At 40.6% G+C, this 13,011-nt stretch overlaps 1 protein-coding gene across 1 annotated transcript in view; it reads right to left on the bottom strand.

Annotated features, from left to right (window-relative positions):
• Positions 1-10,258, bottom strand: part of LOC121359648 (protein-glutamine gamma-glutamyltransferase E-like) — an 11,734-nt gene extending 1,476 nt beyond the window's left edge. The window contains exons 1-12 of the mRNA XM_041478736.1: positions 10,196-10,258; positions 8,285-8,452; positions 7,736-7,969; positions 7,062-7,180; positions 6,448-6,576; positions 5,362-5,539; positions 5,068-5,203; positions 4,096-4,199; positions 3,385-3,630; positions 2,079-2,384; positions 1,254-1,411; positions 913-1,046 (exon numbers count right to left, since the gene is read on the bottom strand). Of these exons, the coding sequence (XP_041334670.1) occupies positions 913-1,046; positions 1,254-1,411; positions 2,079-2,384; positions 3,385-3,630; positions 4,096-4,199; positions 5,068-5,203; positions 5,362-5,539; positions 6,448-6,576; positions 7,062-7,180; positions 7,736-7,969; positions 8,285-8,452; positions 10,196-10,205 (1,922 nt within the window). The 5' untranslated portion in view covers positions 10,206-10,258. The remainder of the gene's footprint in view (positions 1-912; positions 1,047-1,253; positions 1,412-2,078; positions 2,385-3,384; positions 3,631-4,095; positions 4,200-5,067; positions 5,204-5,361; positions 5,540-6,447; positions 6,577-7,061; positions 7,181-7,735; positions 7,970-8,284; positions 8,453-10,195) is intronic.
• Between the last annotated feature and the right edge of the window lie 2,753 nt (positions 10,259-13,011).

Genomic DNA, 13,011 nt, shown 5'->3' with positions numbered 1-13,011 from the left:
AAAACATGGGGAGTTAAAAAAAAAAAAAAAAAAAAAAAAAAAAAAAAAAAAAAAAAAAAAAGTATTTTATTCCAGTCTTCTCAATCACTATCTCAACATCATCAAATAGTTTGTTGACACTGTTTATTAATCTCCTAAGATAATTATTTTGTAGAGTTCTGAAAGCAGAACTTGAAAATTAGCATGCCTGTAGCTCTCATTTTGGAAAAAGCTGCTTTCATGGTTTAGTCTGTTCTGCAAAAACTATCCTCCTCCAACTGTGATCTGCTGTGTCTGGAAAAGCTGAGCATGGAGCAGACCTGGCTTTGTGCTTTTCAGAGGTCCCACCCTTTGAGATCACAACCTGTGTCTAAGCAGTGCTAATTTTTGTTCCCAAAGCTGAGACACTGCTGTATCTGCTTTTTACATGTATTTCTGTCTGTTGGATATAAATAAATTTTGTTTACAATGCTGTGCACCCAGATTGGCACCTGCAGTCCATTTAATAAAGTGACAAAAATATCCTGGTTGATATATGTTGTATTTTGGGTAACTGTGGACAGAAATAGCCATGTATCCTATTGTTGGCCTTTGATCACAACAAGAAGGTGCAACCTCTCTGGCCTACAGCAAGACAGACAGCCTCAGCAACATTTACAGCTTGGGTAAGCATGAATTTTTTCTCTGGAAGTGTGTGGTCCTGCTAGATAGGCAGGAAAACAAGTTCTGTCCAATTATGACAGCAATTATTTGACCTCCCAAACCATGGAGCCAAAGCCCAGCCTAGATGAAGAGCTGGTTCATCACTGTGTGCTCATAACCTGTGCCTCCCAGGTTACAGCTAGAAGAAAATGATGTCTCATCCACAGTTCAGTTCCAACTCATCCATGCCCACATTCTTGTTTGATAGCAGGAGATGTTTCTGGTACTCACCGTAGCTCCAGGATCCCTTGGAGCAGGTCACTGCCCTCCACCTGCAGCACGCAGTCCTTCACCTCCTCATCGATAGGATTGGTAAATGCCACCTCCACTAACACCTCTTTATTCACTTTTGCTTCACCAAGCACCTGTGCAAAGAAAATGCTGGTGAGGCCAGGTTCTCAGTGCTCTTTTCTAGCTGAGCCTTTTCAGGCATCAGAAGAGGAGCTATTATGAGAGGCTCTGATGAACCACGGCAGAATTTTTGAATGTGAGCACAGCATTTCTTTCAGGGAAGACAGTGCAACTCACTTTCCCTTTTCTCTGCCACTGCAGTTACAATAAAGGGAATTTACCTGTATGTCAATGGCAGGATTGTCCAGGATGATGTTTCTTTTCACAAGCACTTGAATCCCATCTTCTACATGACATAAAGCTGTGACCTGGATTGTTTTGTCTGTAGTTAACTGCTGCTGGTATTCAGGATACTTTATTTTAATGGGAAATTGTATCTCTAGAAGGGAGAAAAAAAAAAAAAAGGAATTGGTACATGCCTTTATAAGCCCACGGAGCTTCAAGTCTAACATTAGTATTTTCCTTTTATGCTGTGACTAGGACTAGGAGAGTCTTCAGCCATCACTGCCAAAATTAGTTAATTAATGCAAATCTATGAGTTTCCTTTAGATAGATAGTGATTTCTTTAATGTTATCCCTTTTCCATTCACTACTACTGTATTGCCTGGCTTCTTTTCCCCCCTATTGCTCTGAAAGATGCAACAGCTGGAGTTTAAGGAGTTTACTCGTGCCTTTCCAGAAGTGAAATTACATATTAAAGAAATGAATTATTATTTCTGCTTCTTGCAAATGACTTGAAGCCTAAGATTAGTACAAGACAGTATCAGTTGTGATTCAATGACCTTTCACTTCATGTTGGAGATGCTGACATATCTCTTATCCCAGGCTCCTAATGGTAACATTTTCCAAAATGTGAAAAGCACTTGGGGAGATGATAGTGTGAAACATGCCTTGTTAATTTATGTGTAATGTAATATTTTTCTCAGCCTTTTCTACTCAGGGATTTAGGATTGCAGTTTGTTAGAGCTTTTTCCCCCAAGCTGAGCAGCCTCCATTGCCCTTTTACAGATAAAACCATTATGATTAAAAGGGATTTGAAAAATTACCTTCCTTTGGGGCCAGAGTGACAGATATGGAGTCCTTCCAGATCTGATTAACTCGTCTTCTGGTATACAGAGTACTCCATGCAGTCATATTTACATTTACAGTCTTAGCATCAGACTGCAAATTTTCAAGAACCAGAAGTAGGTTGAGGTCTTTGCCAACTTCTAAAGAGCCAGCCACCTTGAATTTTCCTGAGATGTCAGGCTTCTGTTCAACTTCCTCCTGTTTTGGTGCTGTAGGATCAAATTTATCCTCAAGTCCTAGCTTCTTACGGGCTTTTTTAAAAATTTCTCTTTCTTTTGCAGAGCCTGTCAGGGAGAACCATGAAAATTATCCTCAACAGTTAACATGCATCTCTTATTTTACATGGCTGCTAGAGAGAAGCTAGCCAGGACATAGTGTCTGTGCTTAGAGATAAACAAACCCTCTGTTTTCCACAGCCATACCTCATTTTCTGCATCTGCAGTCAGTAACATCATTCTCCTTCTAATAACATTTTTTAAAATATAAAGTCTTAAGTCTAAAGTTTCTCTTTTCCCATTTCTATCCCTTTTTATGGTGATAACATTTAGAAATGTGAATTCTTATTTGGTAGCACAGAGAAAGGCCCAAATGTTGGGGAAGGCTGATGTTGGCACTCTGGGGTGGGTTGAGTCTGGCTGGCAACAAACAATCCACCCAGCCCCTCACTCCCCTTTTCCATAGGAGGGGAGAAGCCTTGTGGATTGAGGTAATGACAGTTTAACAAAAGCAGAAGCTGCTCATGAGCAAAGGAAAAAAAGAAACATAACATGGGGATGATCAGACCTGAAGGCCTGAGAAGGTGCTGTGCTCTTGAACCCTTTGAAAGAGTTGCTTTTCCTGGGCCTAAGTGCTGATTTAGCTCAGGTTTCTGCAACAGACCTTTTATGCTACAGACAAATATTTGGGCTGTAGTACAATTCTCACTGAGCAGAGGCAGACAGTGCATGTCAGCAATAGGCAGATGGAACAGTGAACACTTTATCTAATTAACTATTTAACTATCTATTTATCTATTTAACACTTTATGGGACAGTGAATCACTTTGGAGATACTTGGACTTGACTTATTTAGGTCCCAAAAAGCAGCTCCATATCAGAAAGGGCAAGGCAGTTGTTTATTTTTTTCACTCAGTACCTTTTCTACCCTTTTGTGTAGGAATTGAATAAATCAAGTATAAATTCTGCTCCTACTTTATAAATACATTAAGAGACTCCTAACTGAAAAGTTATATATTTTTGGGAATGAAGCAGCTACGTGATCAGAAGAACCAGTGGTTTTACTTACCTTCTTCATATTTATAATCCCTGGTGACATCTACACGAGCATCTCTACCAACTGCCTTTGTACTGATGGAGGCACCAATTTCTGTAGACTTAGAGAATATCAAAGTTTTCTTTCCAGTTGCAGAGTCATAATTCCAGTACATACAGTCAGCATTCACTTCTGCAAACACAAATGGGCCGTCGTAGTCCAGTTCTACTTCTCCTTCTTTGATGGCGTGCCGTGAGGCAGGACCACACTGATAAATTCCTACAGCATCAAGGAAAAGGAATTTAGGCATAATCTTTGAAAATAAGCAGATTATTAGACAGATATTTATCACTGACTCCTCAACTGCCCTGTGCTGCTGTCCCTTTCAAGCCCTTTCATTCACATAAAACCTCATACAAGGTCACCCTCAATGTATCTTGTGTTTATTCTGAAAGTACACTTGATTTATTTTATATTTTCCCTTAATTTTTAATAGCATTTGATACCTGCATTGGAAATATAGGAATTGCTGTAAAAACTGCTCCTGGAATTATAGTTTCTTTCCTGGCATCCACAGATGATCTGAAGCTTTTCTGATGCAACCAATGAAGTATTTTCTTCTGCAGCTATTTCTGAACAGGCTGACAAATTGCATTTTACAATGCTTTTACTTTTCTTCCTTCTCTCTAAAAGTGACTGATTTTATAAATTTTCAGCATTACTACTGAAATAAAATTTGTGTACCTCCACTTTCTTCTTGGGGAGTTGCATCCAGAACTTGCCATCCGCTGTATGAGGGGCCCAAGTCGTTGCGTGTAAACCAGCTTTCATTCCAGACATGGAAATTCCTGTGTGCAAGAATGAACTAAGTAAGCTACTAATATGTATTTATGGATTCCTGTCCACCTCCTTTAATCAGCCATCTTAGTTACGTGGATTAAATGCCTTTATTTGCACAGTTCTTATCTGAGACTCACCACTTTTACCCTGACCCTCACTACATTAACTAGAAAGACGCTGAAAATTGCATTGTAGAAAAAACCATAAATGTTCAAGGGCAGAAAACAAATTTGTGAAATTATACCGAATGCCTTAAGCCTATTCTTCTCCAAAACCTTTAAGCCCATGCACTTCCTTAGTTTTAGCTTTAGGTAGAATGCTACAGTTCTACACGTCACATGTAGATAGAAAGGGTCCAGAACAAGAAGGGGAGTAAACAAGACAGAAACTGAGGGGCTACTTCTGCTCTTGGCTGAATGCAAGCTTGTTTGAACTGCATTTGATGCTTAACAGAGGTAGTAGTTAAATTACTTTCAGTGCAAATGATGCCACTGCAAGGCAGCCGGTTCTGTTGAACTTCTACAGTTTAACGTGAAGTGGTTCTGAAGAATAGTTTCAAACTAGGTTAAGTTGCCACTGTTTGATACTTGTAGTGCAATATTGCAAATTTTCAGCCATCTGTGGCATCATAACTGTAATTTTGCCTGCCCTTGCTTCAATTGGCTGTTGTAATTAGTGTCACAGTTCTTTGTTTAACTGAGAAAGAGTGAAAACACCAAGTCTTGTAGCATTATTCTGTGGTATTTTTTATTGATCCACTCTGTGTGTGTAGTAGTTTTTAAGGCAATTCTTAAGATAAAGTATTTGTCATTAGAATCTATGCTCTGGAGACACTGTAGACATTGATAAGCTCTACTATTAAATATTGAGGCTTACCACACGCTGTCAGTTCCCCTCTCCAAATGATTTCCATCTGCATCATAAAACTCATCCACACGCAGATTTCCATCTGCATCATGGGCAGAACTGAAGTTTGTAATTGTACGAGTGGGAATCCCCAGACATCTAAGCACTAAAGAGTGAAGAGAAAGCCACAGTCAGAAAGCAATATTTCTGCAGGTTTCATATAGCATGGTAATGTCTTCAAAGGCTTCCATATAGGAAGTAATATTAGTGCTTCTTTTAATGGAATCTGTGCAATGTCACTCATGTGTGTGACATAAAACATACCTGTAGTCAGTACTGCTGCAAAAACCCAACATTGTCCATATTTAACAGGTTTGAATCCTGATTTCTTCCAGCTTTGCAGGATTTCACCACTTCCTGTCCAGCTGCTGGGATTTTTACCACCCTCGTATTTTCCACTCCAGTTTCCTAGCACCACCCCTTGGTCATCATTGGCGTTGACCTGAGAAGATATTCACTAAATTTATGATGAGGTAAATTAAGAGTTTACAACCTGTCTGAAAGACCTAGGAGTTACAGCAAATGCCATATTGAATTTGAGCCAACACTGCTCTCTCATCAAAAAGGGAAAGCTCACAGTAGGATCCTCTGGGGAAAGTGTGACCAGGAGGTTGAGGGAGGCTGTTAACCCCCTTTAGTTATCCCTAGCAATGCTGCCCCAGGAGTCCTGTCTCTTGTTTTGGGTCTCTCAGTCCAAAGGGATGTTGAGACACTGAAGAGGAGCCAGGAGGGAGGGCTGCAAGATGGTCAGGGGTCCTGCAGCACACAATCTCCAGGGAGAAGTTGAGGGCACTGTCCTAGTTCTGTCTGGTTAAGGAGGGTGGGGATGGTGTAAAACCAGCTTACAACCACTTGAATGTGTGTTCTAACCAACCTTCCTCTTTTATATACCAAGAGGCAACAGCAGAAAGCTGTAGCTTGGGAAAATCATATTTGATATAAGAGACAAATTCCTCATTAGGAGGGTAGGGCAGCTCTGGACTGGTCACCCACAGAGGCCACAAACCCTCCTTACCTGGAGAGTTTCAAACCAGCCTGGCAAATCCATGGCTGAGCTGATCTAGTACCCAGTAGCTCCGCTTCAAATGGATGGCTGAACTAAAGACCTGCAATGAACTGATCCCTCAGCCACCCCTGTCTTATATTTTCAGTGTGACTACTGGATGTCAAAGTGACAAGTATCAGAAGCATCCCAGAGGGGATAAACCTGGCGGGCTCAGATCAGGTGACCATACTTCACCATACTTCACCACACAGACAGTGGCCTAAAATTCTCTATGAAGTGGCTTCATATTTACTTTCCCTGAGTACTTTTAAAGGACTCTTGCAGTTAGTGAAGCTGTTGCTTACCATGGCACTGAGAACACGGCCCAGGTACCTGGGGTCGTGTCGGTGAGACACGTCAGTGACAGGATCCTGACGGTAGTACAGGCTTCGATCCATTATGGACAGGCAAATATTGAGGATGTCTCCTTGAAACTGTGGCACAGAAAGAAGTCAGTGTTTTGAAAACACAGATTACTAAAAATCAGGATGCAGACAGCCATATTAGTGTTGAATGGGGTTTTTAAATCACTGATTGAAGTGCTGCAGAGCTCAGCCAGGCATTACCTTGTAAAAATGTGGCCACAACAAACTCTGAATACCAAGCTCACAGAGCTTTTAAAAACTTGGGAATCTGTGGACTTGAGGCCTCTCAGCATTGCTACAGTACTTTACTAAGTTAAGGCTATGTAGTCTTAGTAAAGATATTAATTAATATTATTTCTACTGGCTGCTCTTCCAAGGCAGAACAGGGAATAGTAAATTACAAATCCTCACATTGATCAGTGAAACAGAGCTTGGCACAAGTGCTGATTGCAACACCAGAGTCCTGCTCTTCAGAGATGTATGCAATGAACTGGAAAAAGCAAATGACCCAGTTCACAGAAAACCAATGTCTGGTGTTTCAGTGCTACATTTACCTGGCCAAAGTTCCATCCAAAGCTGCTGATATGATTTTTATTGCCTGCAAAAATGATGCCAAACTCTTCTAGCACATATTCCTCACACTCAGCCTTGTTAGGCATGAACACATCATCACCTGAAAAACCAAAACAGAGAGATGTACAAATACAACAGGCAAAATAAAACAAAACCTCAGGAGTCTTGCTGTATAAGGCAAGATCTCTCTTGATCTATAAGGCTGCTTGCAGATATCCACCCTTTGATGTTCTTGGTGCTATAAACAGATTGTGAAACTCAGGATCTACAATTAGAGAAAGGGGTGGGAGGTGTCTGAGTGAAGATGGAGGTGTGACACTGCCAAATCTGTGAGAAAATGGTAAATATGACTCTTTTATTGGTTCTACAGAGGCCAGACACACTCTTCTAAACTTGTGCAGAAGTAGGGAAGCTCTGTCAAAAGCAGAACCTTATCTTTTAGAGCAATGAGCTCTCCAATATATACATGCTACAGGGCTGATTCTGTGTACCAGAAGACCCTAAGAAACTGTTTGACTCTTCTTTTTGGTCACTGATCCATTCTGTTGTCAATTTTTAGCTGCTATATTAAAGTGTAGATCAAATGGAAAAGCTGCAAATATTAATGAAGCTAAAAGCAACATAGCTGTTTAGAGGAAATTCAACATATTCATACCTGAAGACCAAGGGTTAAAAAGCAAAACAAAAGTGCCAAGACTTTGTGGAGAGGAGCTGCCACTTTGAACACTCAGCCTGTAACGTCCAATGACAGCATTGTGTGGGCTGGAAATGGAGATGCTCACAGAGTTGGAGCTGCTGGACTGCAGAACTGCACTCCAGCCCTCCTTGCTCGCTGTGCTGGAGATATCAAACGTGGCCAGGGTCTTGGTCGTCTTTGAGGGTTTTGGACCTTTCAAGAAAAACAAATAATTATTTCTTTTTCCATGCCATGCTGAAATAGAGATTTGGTCATCAACGAACTCAGCAGGGATGTAACCCTCCCAACCCTCCCCTCAGGTGAATTTGTGCCATATATTGGCAACTGAAGGAAGCTGTGGCTGCTGGCTGGGGCAGGAGCAATACAACAAACACCTCACACTGTGAGGCTGTGTGAATGAGCACATTGGCTCTGAGGTATTCTCTTGCTGCTCTGTAGTGCAGATTGGGCCAGAAGAATGTCCTGAGGCAGCATTACTCTCCCTGTGAAAGAAGCTGGGGGCCATACCTGTTTCTGCAACAAATATTAAGTTTTGCTCAGGCCGTTCTGTTCCATTGAAGGTGAGAGTGAAAGCCTGTCCTCTCCTCACAATCAGTTCTTCGCTGGAAAATTTACTTGTGTGGTGTTCTCTTGCATTTTCTTTCAGGTGCCAGTCTGTACTTGGCTGCGTTGCAGCTATGAAAAAATGAGATGAGCAAAAAAGCTTGAGGGTACATCCAAAGAGGAAGGAGCAGAAACACTCTGAAGAATTGCTTAATACTTTTTACAGGTAACTGGTATCCATGTGAGGCTTCCACCAAAATTAGAAATAATTTATATGAGAGCATTTTTTTTAAGAGACTCCATCTTGCATAGGCTGTTAGAGGTTATTTGCATAATTAAATATAGAAGCAGTAGTATACAGGGTACTAAAGATATACCCTGTACTAAATTAAAATCAGAAAGGCATGCAAGAGGGGAGAAACCTGAGAGAATTGAATATTTATGAGTTACTTAGATAAAAATCTGTCTGAACTCTATTAATTCTTCCATTTTGAGATGGTGTCACCCTAAGAGAGGCACAGCCTTGCTGCCTCTGAATGAGAAATAAAGCAACCTGACTGAGCTGAGAAACCCTGTGAATTTGAAGCCATGACGTGGTCTCTAGCCCCATTCTGTGTCACACAGCTGCCACTGTTGGAAGCACCTAACAGGAACATGTTGATGGCCACTGGGCTGTCATTTGGCAGTGGGAGAGATGGCAGAATTGGAGAGAGAGCACTCCTAAAATATGCTTTGGAATGCTCTTGCATGAGAACTGTGGCTTCAGTCAGAGGCCAGAGAATAAAGACCCAAGACTGGCTTGGATCTGAGATCATCGGTGCCTGTGGAGGGATTCCTAGTAGGGGATGGCTTGATGGTGTAAATGAAGTGCAGAAGTACAGAATGAAAAGATTTTTTCTTCACCTGTGAAGAGGGAGATAGGAAAGAGTAAGAGTGTGGTGCTTAGGAGTGGAAAATTTTTACCCTGTGCCATTATTGAGTAAAAAAATCATCATCCTACATTCAACCAGATTTCTTAATGTAAAGATTTTTTTACAGCGTGATCTTAAATTTATCAAGTCCATACGAGCCTGGAAATAACTACATTGGTAGTTTTAGCAATGCAGTCACTGTCCAAATGTGGGTTTTTTACAGTATTGAGGCGAGAAACACGGATGATTTTTTGAGAAACATACCTATTAAAAAAAATCCTCAGAAACTTAGCAATGAAGCACATCTATTGTACAATGAGCTGAGGGCTCAGGGAGTTTTGCCTTTAGAAAAGCAGGAGTTGGAAAAGCAACACGAGACCCTTTATAATCATTATTAAACTGGTCTGTTTGCATATCTATAAATATTAGCATGTGAGAAAAAAAACCCACCACAGCAACAAAGAATCTTCCAAAAAATCTCCCAAGCCCCCCAATTTTTTGTATCCTCTCTGCCTTAGCCTCACGTTTCAGTCTTTTCTGCTCAGTGTAGCCTTCCTCAGCCTTTGCAATTATACATTCCCAAAGTTCTGCTTTGCTTCTTTCTCTTATGTCAGATCTGGCAGTCTGTCATTTGCACTTTTTTGAAAACTCCAAATAGCTGCAGGTTTTCCCTTCCTATTTGCAAAATACAGCATTTTTCTGTCAGTTAAATACCTGTGCTGCCAAATCTCATTCTGACAAGCTTGCTTTTCCCATGCACACAATAAAGGAAAAAATGCAATTCCTGTGAAAATTGAGTCCTTCTGACTCTCAATGGAAGAATTTTCTCTTACTTTTTTTTCTCTTGGATCAAAACTCCTTAGAGAAGTAGTGACCTCTCAGTGTCCATGACAGAGCTGCACATGAAGGATGGATGTAAGAAGGTAACAAAGAGCATCCCAGGATGGGCTTTCCCCTTGCTCACCTTGGCCCATATCTGATCAGTGTGTCCTCTGAAGCTTCCTCTGAAAGGCCTCCTGCACTTCTGCTGGCTCAAGGAATTACTTCCTTTTGTGCCTTTCACTTCTTTAAACTCTGTTTGCAATATTTCCTCTGGGGTGGAGCTCGAGTAGCTGTCTTTGCCCCCAGCCTTGATCTGACCAGTGGGGCTTGAGGATTCATTTTTCATTCATTTTTTTCCTCTCTCAGTCCTCACATCCTCATCTTGTTTCCTTGCAACCTAACATCTGAAGCTTGGACAATATTTATTTCTAACAGTCTGGGCACTTGTTAAGAGTTTCTTTATATATTTAAAATTATAAGAACTTCAGCATTTAGCTGCTTTTCTTTCTGTTGTACTGCTAAAGTTCTAGGAACAGCATAACTCCTTCTTGCAAAACACTATTTTTAATTTTAAATACCCCATGAGCAATACTTACAGGGACTTTTTCTTCAAATTAATTCCCTAAATTGGTTGTTTTGGAGATGCTTTTTTCCCTTCCCTGCATTGTAATAATTGCAAAACAATGACCAAGCTATTGTCTCTGCCCCAGATCCAATCAGGGCCAAATTTAAAAGAACCAATTTTTCATTTATCACATAATTTCTGTTTAACCCTGTTCAATAGACAAGCACTCCATGCCATATTTGCATGACGCACTACAGTGACAAACAGGTAAAGTATATTTGTGACTTGTGATAAAATATCTATCATTGCTTTCAGCTGGTGCTCTACTATTTTTCATAATACATCTCTGACCATGCTACTGGCAAAACCAATTTATGCCCAAAAATCTTCCACTTAACTTCAAGGAGAGTAAATTTTGCTTATGCTTTGCAGGTTCCACTTTGTGTTAAGAAAGAGTAGACTAATTCTGATACTTTTATGAAACAACCTGTAAAATTTGATGAACTCAATGCACATCTTACAGATGCCTCTCAGTGACGCCATCATGCTGGACTGGGCACAGCTGTACACATTCCCAAATTCATCATTTTAGTTGGCTGGGCTCAGTATTCAGTAGCCAAATTGTCCTGTTTTCTGGTTTGGATCATGTTTGGAATATCCAGAATTGGAGCTTGCTCAACCCATTTCATATACAGACATGTTTTATTCATGTTTCTTATAAATGGTGTTGTTAGAACAAACAGTTTTTAACTGGCTGTAATTCAGACTGCTACTTTGACTCTCTGTTCACTAATTATATTAATCTTAACAGGGACCATAGTTTTATAACTTGCAAAGCCTAACTGTGATTTTAAAGTGGTAAGATTAATCCTTAAATTTAAAATGTTTTAGAATTTGATTAGAGTTTTTTGATGTTAAGACATACTTTCCTATGCATACTTTTAAATACTGTTAAATGTCACACAAACAATTTTCAGAATAAATTTAAGTTTTCAGCCTATCCTTGGATACACAGCAATTTTTCTTTGACAGGAAGGTTAGTTACTGTTGAAAGAGAAAGAACAGCAGTCCATTTATGCTGGCAGACAGTATGTCAGGAAGAACAAGTTGTGGCTGTTGTGTCAGCTTCTGGTGTTTATTCCCAGCTCTGCCTAAGTTGCCTTGCAGGCCTCTGGTGTGCTTTGTTTGTAAAACAGATGAATGATACATACTGGACCTTTGGATTAAAGATTATGGACAAAGGTTGAGAATGAGGGCAAAATTAATGAGAAATATTAACACTAGTCAGAACATGCAGTCCGTCCAGCACAATGCATCTGACCCAAGCAGTGTTGGCAGAGCTTGAATGGTGGCTGTAAATGTAGGGACTGCACAGGCAGGAGCTTGAAACTCTGTGGATAGCAAGAGAAGACTCTCTTGGACCTCAGGAAACTGAAGCTATAAACCACATTAGTATATTGTTTCATGTACACAGAAGGAGGTGTATCAGAATCATCTTTTGCAGACTGGTCCAGTCGTATCATTCATAACATCCTTTTCCTGTAATACCCAGATTTTTTCCCTCACCTCAGTAACTGTTAAAGCAATGAATATATGGGACTAAGAGTGTCAGCAGTGAACAGTGAAGGACATATTTGTTAACAGGCAAATTCCCCTCAGTAAATCCTTTCTCTTCTTCTTTCCAATGTTTTCTTTCACACCAACTCTGTGAATCCTCAGCGATACTTGAATTTTATGAAATGTCACCTATTACTAATTGTGCTTTTGTTCAGGATGGGAAATTAGTACCTATAATAGTCTGTCTGCTCCTATCTTCTCTCTGAGCACAGCTCTTCTTTAACATATCCCTAAAGCACCATGCTGCAACCACATGGCCATGACTCACTGGGACCGCCTCAGTGGACTTGATGATCTTACAGGTCTTTCTCAACCTAAATTAATCTGATTCTCTGATTCAGTACCCTGAGAAGTCTGGGCTATTCTATCTCTTATCACATCCCGGGTTTGAATAATTAAGCACGAAATTCCATCAGCAACCCCCACTTCTGCTATCCTAGATACAGGAATTCAAGTGGTTTTCTACAGCTGTGCTTTTTTTGTGACCCACACTAGGGAGAGACCTGGGACACTGGTGTGGGCTGACTCACAGCAGCACTTTTCAGGACTAGAACCACCTGACAGAGAATGGTCAGAGCCATATGGAAAAATATTTGGACAAGATCTCTTCCGAGCCTTACATATTGTCCAAGACACTTCTCATTTTCTGTCTCTGTCTTCCACTCACACGCCTGAATAGCAGGGGCATTTGGAATGGAAGCCTGAAGCTTTCCTGAAGTTCCTGACTGTTCCTGAAGTTTGCCAACAGCCTTTCTTCCTTTGAAGACAGCAGAACT

This window comes from Pyrgilauda ruficollis, unplaced genomic scaffold, assembly GCF_017590135.1.
Source record: "Pyrgilauda ruficollis isolate IOZ18807 unplaced genomic scaffold, ASM1759013v1 scaffold46, whole genome shotgun sequence".
Classification (NCBI taxonomy): Eukaryota; Metazoa; Chordata; class Aves; order Passeriformes; family Passeridae; genus Pyrgilauda; species Pyrgilauda ruficollis.
Note: the sequence above shows the minus strand (reverse complement) of the source record. Positions and strands in the feature narration are given on the sequence as shown.